This window comes from Trichosurus vulpecula, chromosome 3, assembly GCF_011100635.1.
Source record: "Trichosurus vulpecula isolate mTriVul1 chromosome 3, mTriVul1.pri, whole genome shotgun sequence".
Classification (NCBI taxonomy): domain Eukaryota; kingdom Metazoa; phylum Chordata; class Mammalia; order Diprotodontia; family Phalangeridae; genus Trichosurus; species Trichosurus vulpecula.
Window position 1 is genome coordinate 98,493,198 of NC_050575.1, and position 14,041 is coordinate 98,507,238.

Below are 14,041 nucleotides of genomic sequence, written 5' to 3' on the forward strand. Positions count from 1 at the left end.
GCTATAGAAGAGCAGCCAGAGTGCATCAATGGGAAGTTTCCACACCTGTGAGTACACAGGTCTGGACCAAAAAGGAAAAATTTCCTTCTGTGTAAATAGGAAGGGGGAGAAGATTAGACCTCCAATATCCATTCCAATTTGAAGATTCTGTGATTACACACACGTGCATAAACACAAAAACAGTATGACCTTCTCTCTTCTAGTCATGGAGAAGCAAATGGATAATCATTTCCCTCTGCTCACTTGCCCACAGAGAAGATCATATATGTAAAAGCACTTTAAAGAGTATGGAATACTGTGAACATATTGGGTGATATTAAAAGCCTCATCATAATGATTCAGGCATCCTAAGGTTGACTTGATAACTCTCCCAACACAGGCTCAGATGTGGAGGAGGTAAGGTCAGGAATTGACTGCCTCTTTTACATATAGAACCTTCTCTACATGTAGAAAAGTTTATAGAATATAATCCTTTTAAAACACTCAGCTTCTTTTATGGCCCATAAAAACCATGTGATCACTTTTCAAGCACTTTGAAATCATTCAGCGAAAGAGAATCCCTTCTTCTGTGTACGTGATAACAAGATGGGAGTAAAGGGTAATATTGTTCAATAATCAAATAGTAGTTGTCCTTCCTTGGCCACCCAAACTATAACAGACTGTTCCGAAACACCTTAAACGTTATAGCTACATTACTCATTTTTCATTTTAAAGCAGTATCGTAATGGAGGAAGTTTACAAATTTCCATCCTTACTTTAAAAAGTATTCAAATACTAACATTTAGTCAGACAGAAAACATCGCCCTCTTTGGCATTTTTCTTCATCATCCTTCTCAGAAAGGAGAGGAGTAGCATAAATCATGGCAAAGCATAAATGGAGGAATTAATGAATTAAGGTTTTATTTTTGTTAAATTTCAACATATTACTCTGCCAGGCCCTGTGCTAAGTACTATGTTATTATACAAAGATAAATGAAACCATCCTTTCACTTTAAGAACTTAGTAGAGGGGTTAAGACAAGTATTCAAATAACTAATAGTAAAAGTCAAAATTTGTTGAATGCTTTAAGAGAGGTACAAAGTGTTAAAGACGGTTCAGAGGAATCAGAGAGATCACATTCATGGCCTTGAAGGCTGGATAGGATATTCATGGTGATAGGGCATTCCAGACAAAAGAAATAACATGTGAGCCGAAGCCCAAGACATGTTCAGAGAGCACCAGTTTGGTTGGACCCCAGAGTGTGTAGGGGAGGATTGGGAGATGAGTCTGAGGACATGTTTTAGGGTCAGAGTACAGTAAACCTTAAATGCCAGGTCGAGGGGCTTAGACATTGTCCTGTAGTCAGCGATTTGCCAGGGAAGGGTTGTTAATAGGAAAGTGATGAAATTAGAACTGGGCTTTAAAACGTGAACAGTAATGAAACACATAGCAAGTGCTTGTGCCAAGTGGTTATCGTGGACTGACTTCCGTCATCCCCTTGCCTTTTCAACATTAGCATGAGCATCAGCTTGGGAAGCTTTTCTAAGGGTGTTTTAAACTCTACACTGAGCTCTGGCTGTGGAATAGTTATAGGGGAACTTTGTATGTCTAGAAATTTGTTTGCCACTCAAACCATTCAAATCTTAACCCACTGTTCTTGATCAGCAAGTGTTCATCTCAGGACATATAGTATAAATGATGGGAACATGGAACAAAACATATTCTGTGCAGGAAAGTATATTCTAAGTTATGGGAAATGTTGCTATATTTATAAAATTCATAATCATATTCATAATCCCTGAGGAAATCTTTGAAGTATATTAAAGCTACTAAAGAACTGGGCTTCAGACCCAGAGGTAATCATTTGCTAAGAAATGCTGGCAGTTAATGGTATTATCAGGTAGTACCAGAAAAACACACACACACACCTCTTAGCATTAATTCTTTTCTCACTTTTAGCTTGGGCAATTTCTGTTATTTTAATTGTTGTTAGCCACTCTTTGACTAATCCTTGTCTTCTGTCCCTCTCTCCTTTCGTCCCACAGAGCAGAATGGTTTTGAAGGAAGAAGTGGTTTCTGACAGCTTTGGAGAGAGAATCTATTTTTATGCGCATCATTTACCAAACATGCCACACAAGCATTTATTTTTAGTACATTTTATTTTTTCATAAAATTGCTAATGCCAAAGCTTTGTATTAAAATAAATAATAAAATAAAACTCCTGCTGTTGGATGTTCTTTTACTCACCTTTTTTGAGATATTGCAGTGTCAAAAATTACATTACTAATTCAGTTTGTCTGTGAAAGAATGCATATATTACCATCTTAGGAGACCATCTACACCGCCATTTAGTGCCCTTTCACTTTTACCTTGTCCTAAGTATGACTCAAAGAAATGGTGACTCTGTAACAGAAATTTCCAGCTGTGTACAATGTTTTGTCATACTTGTTTCTGCAGTTTCACTATTCAAGAAAATGAAGGTTTTACCATGTCTGATGTGGAACCATTTTGTATCCATTCTCATACCAATAGATGCAACATTGGGGAAACTTCTTGGTGATTAAAAGAGTTGAAATATTCCCAGTTTCATAGAACCTCAGTTGGAAAACATTTTGGAGGCCATCTAGCCCAACCTGACCTCCCTAAAATTTCCTTCTAAAGCATCCACAACAAGTGGTCATTCAGCCTTCCCTTCTATTCTATTGAATTACATACTTGTGTGGAAATCAATACAGTCAGTGATGGGGCTTAGTAGTTCTTATTACATGCCAACCAGGAAAATGCTGATGGACCATCTTGAATTCATTTGACTGTATAATACGAATGGAATCAAGAGTTCTTCCATTTGCATCCATCACCACAGAAAATTGGCACTATCGCTTTGTCCTCTGAAGTATTGTCAGTAGCAAACTGACTTCTTCCTACACCTGGTTTTACTTCCATGGAAAGCCAAGGTGTTATTCCCTTTACTGTTCCCTCCTACACCACCATCTGGAGAACTGAAGTGTTTTCTTTTCATTATAAGTTATAAAACCAAATCTCAGTAAGGTAACTTATTGATAAAAATAACAATGATATTTAGTGATATCACCAGAGAAAGATTAACATTTCCCTTTTCACAGTATTTCAAGTATTTGTGCCTGAATTTTAGAATCTGAGCAGAGGATAAGAGGTAAACAAGTTAGCCTTTAAATATGGTTGGCCTGTCTTCAGGTCTGAGCATAAAACTTCAGTGCTGTAGATGTAAGACATAAGTCTTATTAATATGGGATTACTTTACCTACTTCATGGCTACAGAATTGGCTACAGTAATTGAACCTGTTATTTGTGACTTTGAATGGGAAAATGAAGGATCTTTCCCAAGGTTACACAAATAATGCTGGTTTTGGAATCCAGGAACCAGAGTTCAGATCCCAGCATTGCCACTTACTATGTGGTTTTTGTACAAGTCACAACCGCTCTGGGCCTCACTTATTCCATCTGTGAAATGGAGATGAACTAGATTAATGGTGTCAAACTCCAATAGAAACATCCCTATAGCAGCATATCAACTTAGAAAACCACAAATTAACACTCTCTGTTATATTGAATATTTATTTTGTTAAACATCTTCCAATTGCATTTTAATCTGTACCTGACACTTTAGAGACCTTCCCCCCCCATTCCCAGTGAGTTTGACACCTCTGCACTAGATGACCTCCAAAGTCCCTACAAGCTCCTAAATCCATGTGTCTCCAGGTACTTGGACTCCAAACCTAGTGCTCTTTCCAGTACACCACAGCTGCTTCTTGGTTTTTTTTAATGTGTTATCAAGCTTTTAGTTTTTGCTTATTCTAATTTTCAGGTAGCCAAGAAAACTTTTTGGGAGATAGAATCTAATTTTTAAAATGTAATGGAGATAGATTTTTGGAATTGGCACCATGGGAATTCCGGACAGCAGCCAAAATCTACATCCAAATACTGTTGCTTAATTCAGAACAGATGAGATGCCATCAGTTGAGAAGGCAGCCTTATAATTAGAACCAAAATGTGTGAGGTTCAATAATTATTAACATTTTTAAGTGAGAGAATTAAACATCAGTTTAACACAATGAAATTGTTTCTGATCTGAAGGCTCAGCTTGTAGAGACTTTCACCTAGCACATTTTAAGACTAGATGCTTGCAAAGTGCAGTGTTTTAAAAATGAATAGTCTTTCCCAGGAAAGAGTGCTCTTGCATGGTGTGCCTATGCTGAGAAATTGTAATGTTATTCATACAGGGTTTACAGGAGGAAAAAGTTCATTTTATCCCAACCAGTAGCTTCAGATAATTAAAGTGAATCAGGAGAGGATGAAGTGTCATTTCTCTAACAAATGAATTCACTTATCAGGGCAGAGTACTATGCCAAGTGATGGTGGAGTTACAAAAATAATTAGGATATGGGCCTTACACTAATGGGTTTGATAGCCTGGTAATGAGATTGTGAACATAGAGGTTTAAAATCACATTAAGAAAATACAGTAATGATTTCTTAGCTTGTATGCAGCTAAAAATGCGTGGCTCTTCTAGGGCCCAGATCATCAACTCTGAGGTCATCCAGTCCAGCTGGACAGGAATACCTCTAGAGCAGAGGCGGCAAACATGCAATTAAAATGCAATTGGGAAATATTTAACAAATAAAAATACAACAAAACATAGCATTACATTTAAAACTAAGTGAATATGTGGCTGCAGGGATCCTCGTGAATGGAGTGGGGGCCCATTTCTAGCTGAGTTTGACACGTCTGCCCTACAGCATCCATAACAAGTAGGCATGCGCCTTTCAGTTGAAGTCTTGAGCAGATGGCAGATCTGCCATGTCTTAAGGCCTTTCCACTTTTAAACAGCTATAATTTTTGGGAAGATTTTCCCTACCAACTTGACATCTTCCCCTCTGCAGTTTATGCCATGGCTTCTAGAACTCCCCACCAGAGCTAAACAAAACCATCTCCAGTAGTAGAATAGAAAGATTGCTGGATTTGGAGGCAGAGGACCTGGGTTCAAATCTGGGTGAGCCACTTAATACCTATGTAATTTTGGACAAGTTACTTAAACTCTCTAGGCCTCATGTTTAAAAAGATGGAGGTTGGACTAAATGACCTCAAAGGTCTCTAAATCTACAATCCTTTTTCTAAATGACAACCCTTCAGGTTGTTAGCAATCATGTTATCTTCCCCCCAAGGCTTCATTTCAGACCAGACATGACAAATTCTTTTAACCAATCCTTTTAAATTTTTTTTTTGATCTGTAGGCATTTCTTCATCTAAAATGAGAGTGTCCTACCCTACTTCACAGAATTGTAAGAAAAACACTTTGTAAACCTTAAATCACATAGAAATGTGAGTTACTGTTATTTTTGCCAGCTTCAGCTTGTTCTGAACTTTGGTGGATAAGGATCAAGAACTGAACCTTTCAGTCTCAGCAAAAAGAAAAAAGAAAGGCACCCGTAGGAAGTCATGCTCTGAAAGTTGACCAGGAGAATAAAATATGTGTTTGTTTGGCCAATCATAAAATATTTGGCTGTGCAGCCAATCAACAAGTTAAATACCTGCAAGATAGTGCTACCATCACCACCACCCCTAGATGGGGCCTAAATCGCCCCCTAACCACAGGGCTTCACAAAAAAAGGCCCAAACTAGGCCTCTGTTTAAGAGGAGAACGTTGATTTTCAAATGTCAGTTATTTTAGCTGCCATGTTTCAGGCCAAGTCCCTAGAACGTTGGACCCAAACCACGTTATACCTAAGCAGATATAACTGTGCACCTCATGTGGGCTTAGATGGACTCCAAGAGCACCAAAAGACACATGGCATTTTGAAAGTGCAGGAGAGTCTACGACTTCAGTCAAAGCAATAATGGGGGAAAGACCCTCATGTCAAATACGAACAAGATTCCCACAAAGGAAGGGACTTTTAAACGGAACAGACCCCTTGTGTTTAGTTAGGGATTGGGGAAATGTGAAAGTTTTCTTCAGCCAGTTGATTTCAGTTGACTCAAACCTCCGAAAATCCTTGTGTCCTTTATAAGCTACCCTATTTCATTGTAGGTTTTGGTTATCAGGAATATACCTAAGGTGCCAAAATAGAAAATCTCCAGGAAAATATCTGAAGAGAAGATGAGGTAGATGACGTTCTTTTCAGTTTTCTTGCTTTCTTCAGCAAAGAGTAAAGGGTAGGATATGTAGGATCTTCATAAAGTCCTTGAGCTGTTTTTGGATGTTAATTCCTCATGTTTTAGGTTGGATAAATGCATAGCAATGCTATGACAGATTCTGGATGGGAACTGTTCTCCCATTGGATGCGAACTTCAGTCTTGCTTACAGTTTGCATTATCAACTATGGTAGCCATTTTCTTTTCATCTGAGAGTCTGAAGTAAGAAAATGATATGTACAACTAGTGGTTTCATTGTCCCAAATTTGTAATAAATACCATTTATAGATTGTCTATCAGGACCCCTGCATCTAAATGATTAAAAGTTTAAAATGGCCCATTGCTTTTGTGAAGATGCTAAATTCTCAAAATAGCCAATGTATTGAAGCACTATATGGCATATAATCTGGTGACTTAATCATACTTGCACATTGTATACTTGCGGCCTTACTAACCTCATGATTTTTATTGTAAGTTCCAGATTTTACAGTTCTATAAAGCTTAAGTTACTAAAGATAAACCAAGCATGAAATCTTCAGTTTGATCTGTACTCATTCCAGCATTTTCTTGGACCTAAAAATAGTCTGCGCTTCCTGATAAAACCTCTTTTTATCTACTTGCTCCATCCTGGAGAAATAGAAGGAAATGATTTTCTTCTCATACACATGAACTGTGCCCAATTAGAAGATTACAGTAAGGGTTACTAAATCTTCATGGTTAGACTTTCAGAAGTTGAGCATGCCAAAATAAATAAAAGTCTTGAGAGATGTATGTCGATCCTAGCTTTGGTCCTCACCAACTAGTATTTACAACTGGTAGTGAATCCTATAGGAGCTTACCACTCTACCTTGGGGTGTAAGTGCCTTAGTAGACATAGCCAAGATGTACCTTATACTTGGAGCCAGCTCCAAAAGCTATACGTGATATGTTCGGATTTACTCCAGATTTTTGTCTGATGACCTCTCAGACGTTAACAAAAATGACTTGCACATGAGAAATAATGTTAGATGATGTTATGAAGGCTGTGTATGGCCAGAAAAGGAGGTAGAAGGGCGAAAGTGAAAAATGACAGCCTGACTACTATACTGGTATCAATAAAATAATACAAGAATCAGAGGAAGACCTTCAGCACATTGAGTGGTCCTTTGGTGGAAAATTTATAGAAATATATGAACAGGAAATGCACAGAATGATGTTATATGCATCGGTGAAGTGACTGCCCACCCTGATGAGATTGCACATCCCTCAAACTAGACGTCTCAAAGGGCTAAAACAGTTTGATGTTTCTGTCATGATTGGAAAAAGACAATCTACCTTTGTAGACTTTTAAAGGTTGAAGGAGTCATTGTTAAGCATTTAATTCTTCATCACATTCAGTACTAAATATACTAAGTAATATATGCATGGAAATGTCATTTTCCCCTTGATATCGCCAATGGAAACTATATTTTTTAATAAAAGGGCAAGTGTCTTGAGACCATGTTTGGGGTCATAGTATGCAGTCTCCCAGTCTAGGCTAGGAGAAAAAATGGTTCATGCACAGGGATAATTCTGATAGAACTAAAAGAGAGGCACCATGACTTTAAACTCAGTTGAAGAGCTTCTTCTCAGTTCTGCATAAACTCATTCAGTAACCTGAAGAACAGAAAATACAGAACAAAACTGGTGCTAGAAGCAATGATGAGCTAGAGTAACGACACACTCCTGTGAATGCCAGCTACCAGGGAGGCTGATGCTGGCAGATCTCTTTGAGTGTAGGAGTTCTTAGCTTGGTGGGTGCTGCTGATCAGGTGTCTGCACTAAGTTCAGCAGCCCCCAATTGAGCCTCCAAAGCAGCAGACCACTGGGTTGCCCAATGAGAGGCAGACCAGCCCAGGTCAGAAACAGAGCGGGTCAAGACTCCCATGCCAGTCACTGATGGGATTGGGCCCTTGAGTAGCTCTACACTTCCAGCCTTGGCAAGATAGAGACACCTAGTCTTTAAAAAAAATAATAATGATAAAAAGAGCCAATGTTGGTGTTCCCACTCACCCAGTTGTTAGAACAACAGATACTATGTTAGTCCCAATGTCTCCTTTGAAGTATGTTGAGAATTGCTACTTGGTGAAACAAAAATATATGTGTTACACTTTACATCATCTGCGTATTCCAGAAAAGGTGTGTGAGTGAACCTTATTTATGAGTTGACTTGTGTTAAAGACACTAGACAAGCTTGCTGTTTAAAGGGATGTAAGGGTAAATCTTTTTGTAAAGTTGAATGGTCACCCCCTGACTTACTGATTTTAGCATGTCATTTACTTCAAGGATCTGTGATTCAGTCAATGTAATCACTCTCTCCTCCAGCAGTCCTTCTGTGCGTTAGCAGACAGGCTTTGTGTGCCTGTCATAAGTGTATCAGGTGTGCTTATACTGTATTGGTGTAGATAGGTTCTGTGTTGTCCCCATGTGAAAAGCAACTGAAATGGATATTTGAACTAACATAATGGTTCAGCAGAAAATATTTCTCTTTCTCCCCCCTGACCTTGTGACATTTATGCCTAATTCCTGATCAAGTCTTTGTGCTCTGCTTTTGTTTACTTTTTAGGTGGGCACTTCTTTCATCGGAACTCTCTGTCCCCTCGAAGCTTGGTTTACGAGAGCGAATTCTCCATGATTGAGCCTTCCTTGGACATGTATGATGACAACAAAACCTGAAGAAAGCTTGATATTTGGGGTCACTCTTTTGTTGGTTTCTGATCATTCTTCCTTTATATTCTTCTGTTGGTGTCTTGTCCTGGAGGAGGAGCTGCTGCACTTCCCACGTGGGGGTTGGGTTTCCAGGCTAAAATCCAAAGTTCCCCCAAGATGGGACTACCCTGCAACAATGCACCATCGCACATTGCCCTTCCAAGGTCGTCCAATCTCACAAGAGGAGTGAGCTACATCTGGATACAAGAAGCTTAGCCCTGGCTCCCCAGGGTTCATTGTGTACTGAAGATGTCTTTTTTTTTTTTAATAAGCATGTACTGCTCTGTGTGAGTGGAGTTTGCCTTTCTAATAGTCCTTGTGATCGAGTTCCATTGTGTGCCCAAGTCTACCAGGTGATGTTTTTTTTTCAGTTAAGAGGATCATGAGCTGCTGCCCAGATCTCCCTCCATTCTCTCTCTCTGGGATGAGGCCTCTTTCTGAAAGGACTAAGGAAAGGGCATGTACCTTTGTCCTTGCCACGTGACTGACCATCTATGATGGGTGGTGGCAGTGGGTGCCAGCAAGGAAGAATAGAGTCATCCACATGTCCATTTTCCAACTTCCATTTTTGAGCATGAAGTCACTTTTACAGTCACTGGAATGTCACTCCAGCTGTGCCTGCCAGCCCACATTCTAAGGGAGATGGGGCAAACATCCCTGTTCTTTTTGGTTGGTTCCTGAGTACTCAAATCTCATGCAGGATGAGCGATGGTTAGCTGATTCTTTTCACTGTGGAGTTAAACCATCCCATTCTCTGGTGTGACACCAAATGAATACCACTCCCTGGTCTGGTTTGGTATAACAACAGTCTCCCTCCTGCCAGTCCTAATAATGAGAATGAAGACAGCAAAGGAGGATGAACAGGGAAGCTTACATGTAGACATATAGAAAGGAGGCATCTTGTCTTTTTGTCCAGCAGGAGAAAAAGGAAATGCTCTTTTGAAGCAAAAACAGTAAGGTTAGAGGCAAGAAAGATATGTATGTGTGTATTTGACACATAACTGCCAGCATCCTTTGATGAGCGAATCAACCCTACATATCTATGCACCTTTTGCTATAATAGTTTAATCTGCTTCTCCATTTTAATCAAATTACTGTATGGGAAGTTACAAATGCTTTTGTATCATTATGTGAATGAAAATTTGAATATCTGTACATCTTGACTTAGTTCTAACAAGGAACCCAAAGAAAGGACTCCTCTGCCTGAGATACTTTTATGGGATCTGTAGAGCATAAATTGAAGAGGGGTACTTGCTGTTTTTCCATATGCAACCAGTCATTTCTAGCATGTGTCCTACTCTATATAATATGTTGAGGCTGTGACTTAAACACTAATGAAACCCTCTGTTTCAACCAAAACCCTTGGTGAAGTGAAGTGATGCTCTTTAGTAAAAGAGCCTTCCCTGACCCAATTCTGTATCTCCTCTCCACAGTTTGAGGCTGGAGCAGGGCAGACTTTTAAGGAATTAACAGCTTCAGGGTTTGTTTGTTTTTTACCTTTACTGAGCTAGGTGTGGTCTGATGTTTTTTGTTTGGTTTTCTCCCTTTCTTTTTATTACAGCCCTTATACTGTAGAAATATTTTTGATAAACTGAGTTTTAAATGAAACACGGTTTTGGCAAGAGAAGCTTGACCTTGTGGGTGGCCAGTTTCAGAGCAAAGGCAACAACAAGCCTAGCTCAGTTATAGGGAGGGGGTGAGGGAGACCAGCCATTCAGTTTCACTTTTCCTGGGTCCTTCCTGGGCAGGGAAGACAGCTATTCATTCAGTTTCTCAGTAATTGTTGGCTATGCAGTACCTAGGGAGCTCTTTCAGGAGAGCTATTTAGACTAACCTCTAATTTCCAACTGAGCCTCAGTTTTGTGAAAATGGTGGCCATCTTTCTATGCAGACGCATTAAGAGATATTAAATTCTTCATTCAAGAGATGGACCTGAAAAAGTCAACAATGAATACATGTAACTAAAAGGTGTTATTCTTGACTTCAAGAAATTCCTTGGACTAAAGGAACTCTTGCCCAGGGAAAACTCAATTGCCATTCACATCACTGGACTGGATGCCTCATCACCACTCCCTGTGGAACAGATTACTGTGAGTAGAGCAGAGCTGGGCATGGTTTCCTCTCCAGGAGTTGGATTTGCCCATCTAGGACTCTTCTCTGGTTCTGCAGTGTTACCAAATTGGCTCTTGTATCACCAGCAGAGTGGCTATCAACAGAAAATGCATCCATCTTATTTAAGAATTTCCTTCAAGAAAATTAGTCGTGCTTGGAGAAAGGAAAGGAATTCAAATGAGGGTGGTGGAGGGGAAGCTTTTTAAGAAATAGACTAACTCCAGTAATCCCTCATTTTTACCACATTCTCTGGACCCCATTTTCCCAGGGACAGTCAGGATCCAAGTGTGCCTCATCATCAGATAGTCGGCCACCAGGTAATGATTTTTTTTTCAGCCTCAGCCATCCATGAAGACCCTCTCTATTAATGTGTAAATAGGTTTCAGACAGCATTGGTGGAGAGGGATGGGTTACCCACCCTGATGAAATTGCCACTCCCTTTAAGTATTAAAGTATTCTGAACTGTAGTATCCCCTGAGCCAGGGCTAACTGCAAAGCTGCTTCCTCCTCTGGTGTTCAGTGGCTCCAGTACTATGGCCCAATGGGCATAATATATTGGGATTAAGCCATGCAACAGGTGCTTATCAGGGGAGCCAGTAAATGAGTTGCTGAGTCTCAGTAGCTTCCTGAGGAAGAAGCTACCTTGGAGCCCTTTCTGATGCCCTTTCTCTGTTTCTGTACCACCTGGTACAGCTCCTGGGTACTTTGAACAGTTACAGAGGGATTCAACAGCTGAATCAAGAAATTGGTTAAAGGGATAGGACATTCCACAGATAAAGAGGATATGTTTCTTGTCAGCAAACACTATTTTTGCAAATCCCAAGGCTGCCTGCTATATTTATAAGGCTCCCAGTGGTGTTAGTGGAGTTAGCTTTTTCTTCCCAAATTAGAAAATTCATTCCCTCAGGAACTTCTTAAGAGAGAAACAAGCTACTGTTGCTTTTATTCTTTTTGAATTATGTTAACCACAAAATGCAATCATCTGAATATGTTGGTGGGATTGTCAACCAAATGCATTGACAAGTATGACCAACTTCATTCTTTTGAAGGGAAGAATTGGCTGTTTTCAATTAGCTGTTTCCCATCTGCTTTATAAGAATTTAATTCTGTCCTGTTTGTATGGTCTTCTTACATTTGAGATGTTACATTGACTGTAATCAGTATTTATTGGTGGTCCTACATGAATCTTATCACTAGACATCTCTGTTCTCCAGGCAGCTATTTCTAATGCAGAGAAGCAGGGAGGTCCCATGGTCTGGGGATGGGTCTTGCTGTTCTCCCTCAGCCTTCTGTTGATTCCAAGGCCAGATCATTTACAACTAACTGCAGTGACTGCATTTGATTTAGGATTCCCTAAATCAGATTCATCGGTCCAGTTTGCAATCCCAGACCCATTTTTGGCCAATCGAGAAACCTAGTGATTTATTTAATCTTGTGAGTGCCACAGCATTCTTAATCACTGACAACTTCCTTTCTCCCTAAGCCACATGGAAAGCAAATAAATTCAAAACAGGTAAAGACGGGAATTCCATCTCCTCCAAAATAATACAAAGATTAAGCCCTTCCATTATATGCTTACAGATATTAGACCATGACCCAAACATAGAAATAATTCACATTCTATAGTACTTTAAAGTTTATAAAGCACTTTCTTCACAACAATCCTGTAAGATAAGTAGTTTTAAGTATGGTTATGCCATTGTCTAGATGAGGAAACAATCTCAGGAGTAAAGTGATTTGCCTAGGGTCACAGAGCCAGAGAATGTTTGAGCCTAGACTTAAACCCAGGCTCTTGACCCTAATAATAGGTTCTTTCCAGCACAACTGACTAACTGGTCCCCATGAGCTACTTGCGTATATATATATTTCATCCCCAAAGTGCAGCATGCATGGTATTGGGGGAAAAGTCCTGAACTTGGAGTAAGAAGTACAAAATCCAAGCTCTACTACTTACTCTCTGCATGACATTAGGCAGACACTTAGCCTCTCTGAGCTTCTTGTTCCTCCTTTATAAAAATGCTAACAAGAATCTCCCTGTTGTCTGTTTTAGAGAAAATATAATGCATAGACCAGTAGATGTGCTTACTATCTCTGCAGGAATTCTCCAAAGCAACCTCTGTCTGTTAGGGAGAGAAACCTAAGCCTTTGAAAATGGTAGCATCCTTCCCTAGAAATCCAGTGACGGTATTTGAAGCCCCACAGGGCCAGATATTATTAAGATGTGTGAATGATTGAACTCAAAGCCCACTCAATCCTTAGAGAAAACACATGCTAAATACAAATTCTAATAATAATAACTGGTGGGTGGTGTTTTAAAGATTACAAAAGGCATATGTATGTGCATACATATATACACATATATATGCATACATATATGTATATGCCATTTGAAACTCAAAGTCCGTGAGGTGGTTACTACAAATATTACTGTCCCTGTTTTGCAGATGAGAAAACGAGGCTAAAAGAAGTTAAGTGACTTGCCCAGGGTCACACAACTAGTAAATGCCAGGGTTCTTCCTCAGAGGAGGTTGGCTTTAATTAAAAAAAAAAAGACAAAGGCCTTCCACTTTCTGATGACATGGACTTCAGCTGCCTTGAGAATGAAGTTGTTTTCCCCCTTCTTTTGTATTTACTCAGTATCTTAAAATCAACTAGCTCTTGAACAAGTCAGGTCAGGTACACAGCCATGAGAAAGTCTGTGAAAGAGAGGCTGGAAACTGCTTCTTAGACCATAAACATCCCTGTGACGTTTGTTGATTGCATAGCCTACTGCAAATAGTAAATGCTTAATAAATGCTTGTTGAATGTTGAATTAATATGAGTGGGGTTAGGACTAATTTCCTGTATAACAAGTAATGATAAATTACGCGATGACAGAGAGTGCTTTTAGATTTTCAAAGCACTTTTCTCCTCTAAGGGAAGTACTACAAGTGTTTTTATCCCCAGGGGCAGAAAAAAAAAATGATTTGCCCAAGGCCAGATGGCAGTGAGTGTCCAATCTGGGATTTGAACCAGTATCCCCTGACTTCGAGTCCAGGGTGTTTGCCACTACACG

At 39.6% G+C, this 14,041-nt stretch overlaps 1 protein-coding gene across 3 annotated transcripts in view; it reads left to right on the forward strand.

Annotated features, from left to right (window-relative positions):
• RNF130 (ring finger protein 130) overlaps window positions 1-10,068 on the forward strand; it is a 124,593-nt gene extending 114,525 nt beyond the window's left edge. For 2 of the 3 annotated variants that reach the window (XM_036751450.1, XM_036751449.1), the window contains one exon: window positions 8,732-10,068. In XM_036751450.1, the coding sequence (XP_036607345.1) occupies window positions 8,732-8,841 (110 nt within the window). In that variant the 3' untranslated portion in view covers window positions 8,842-10,068. Of the gene's footprint in view, window positions 1-2,024; window positions 2,176-8,731 lie in introns of those variants that run through there. The other variant, XM_036751448.1, reaches the window with a different exon arrangement.
• The last annotated feature ends 3,973 nt before the right edge of the window (window positions 10,069-14,041 follow it).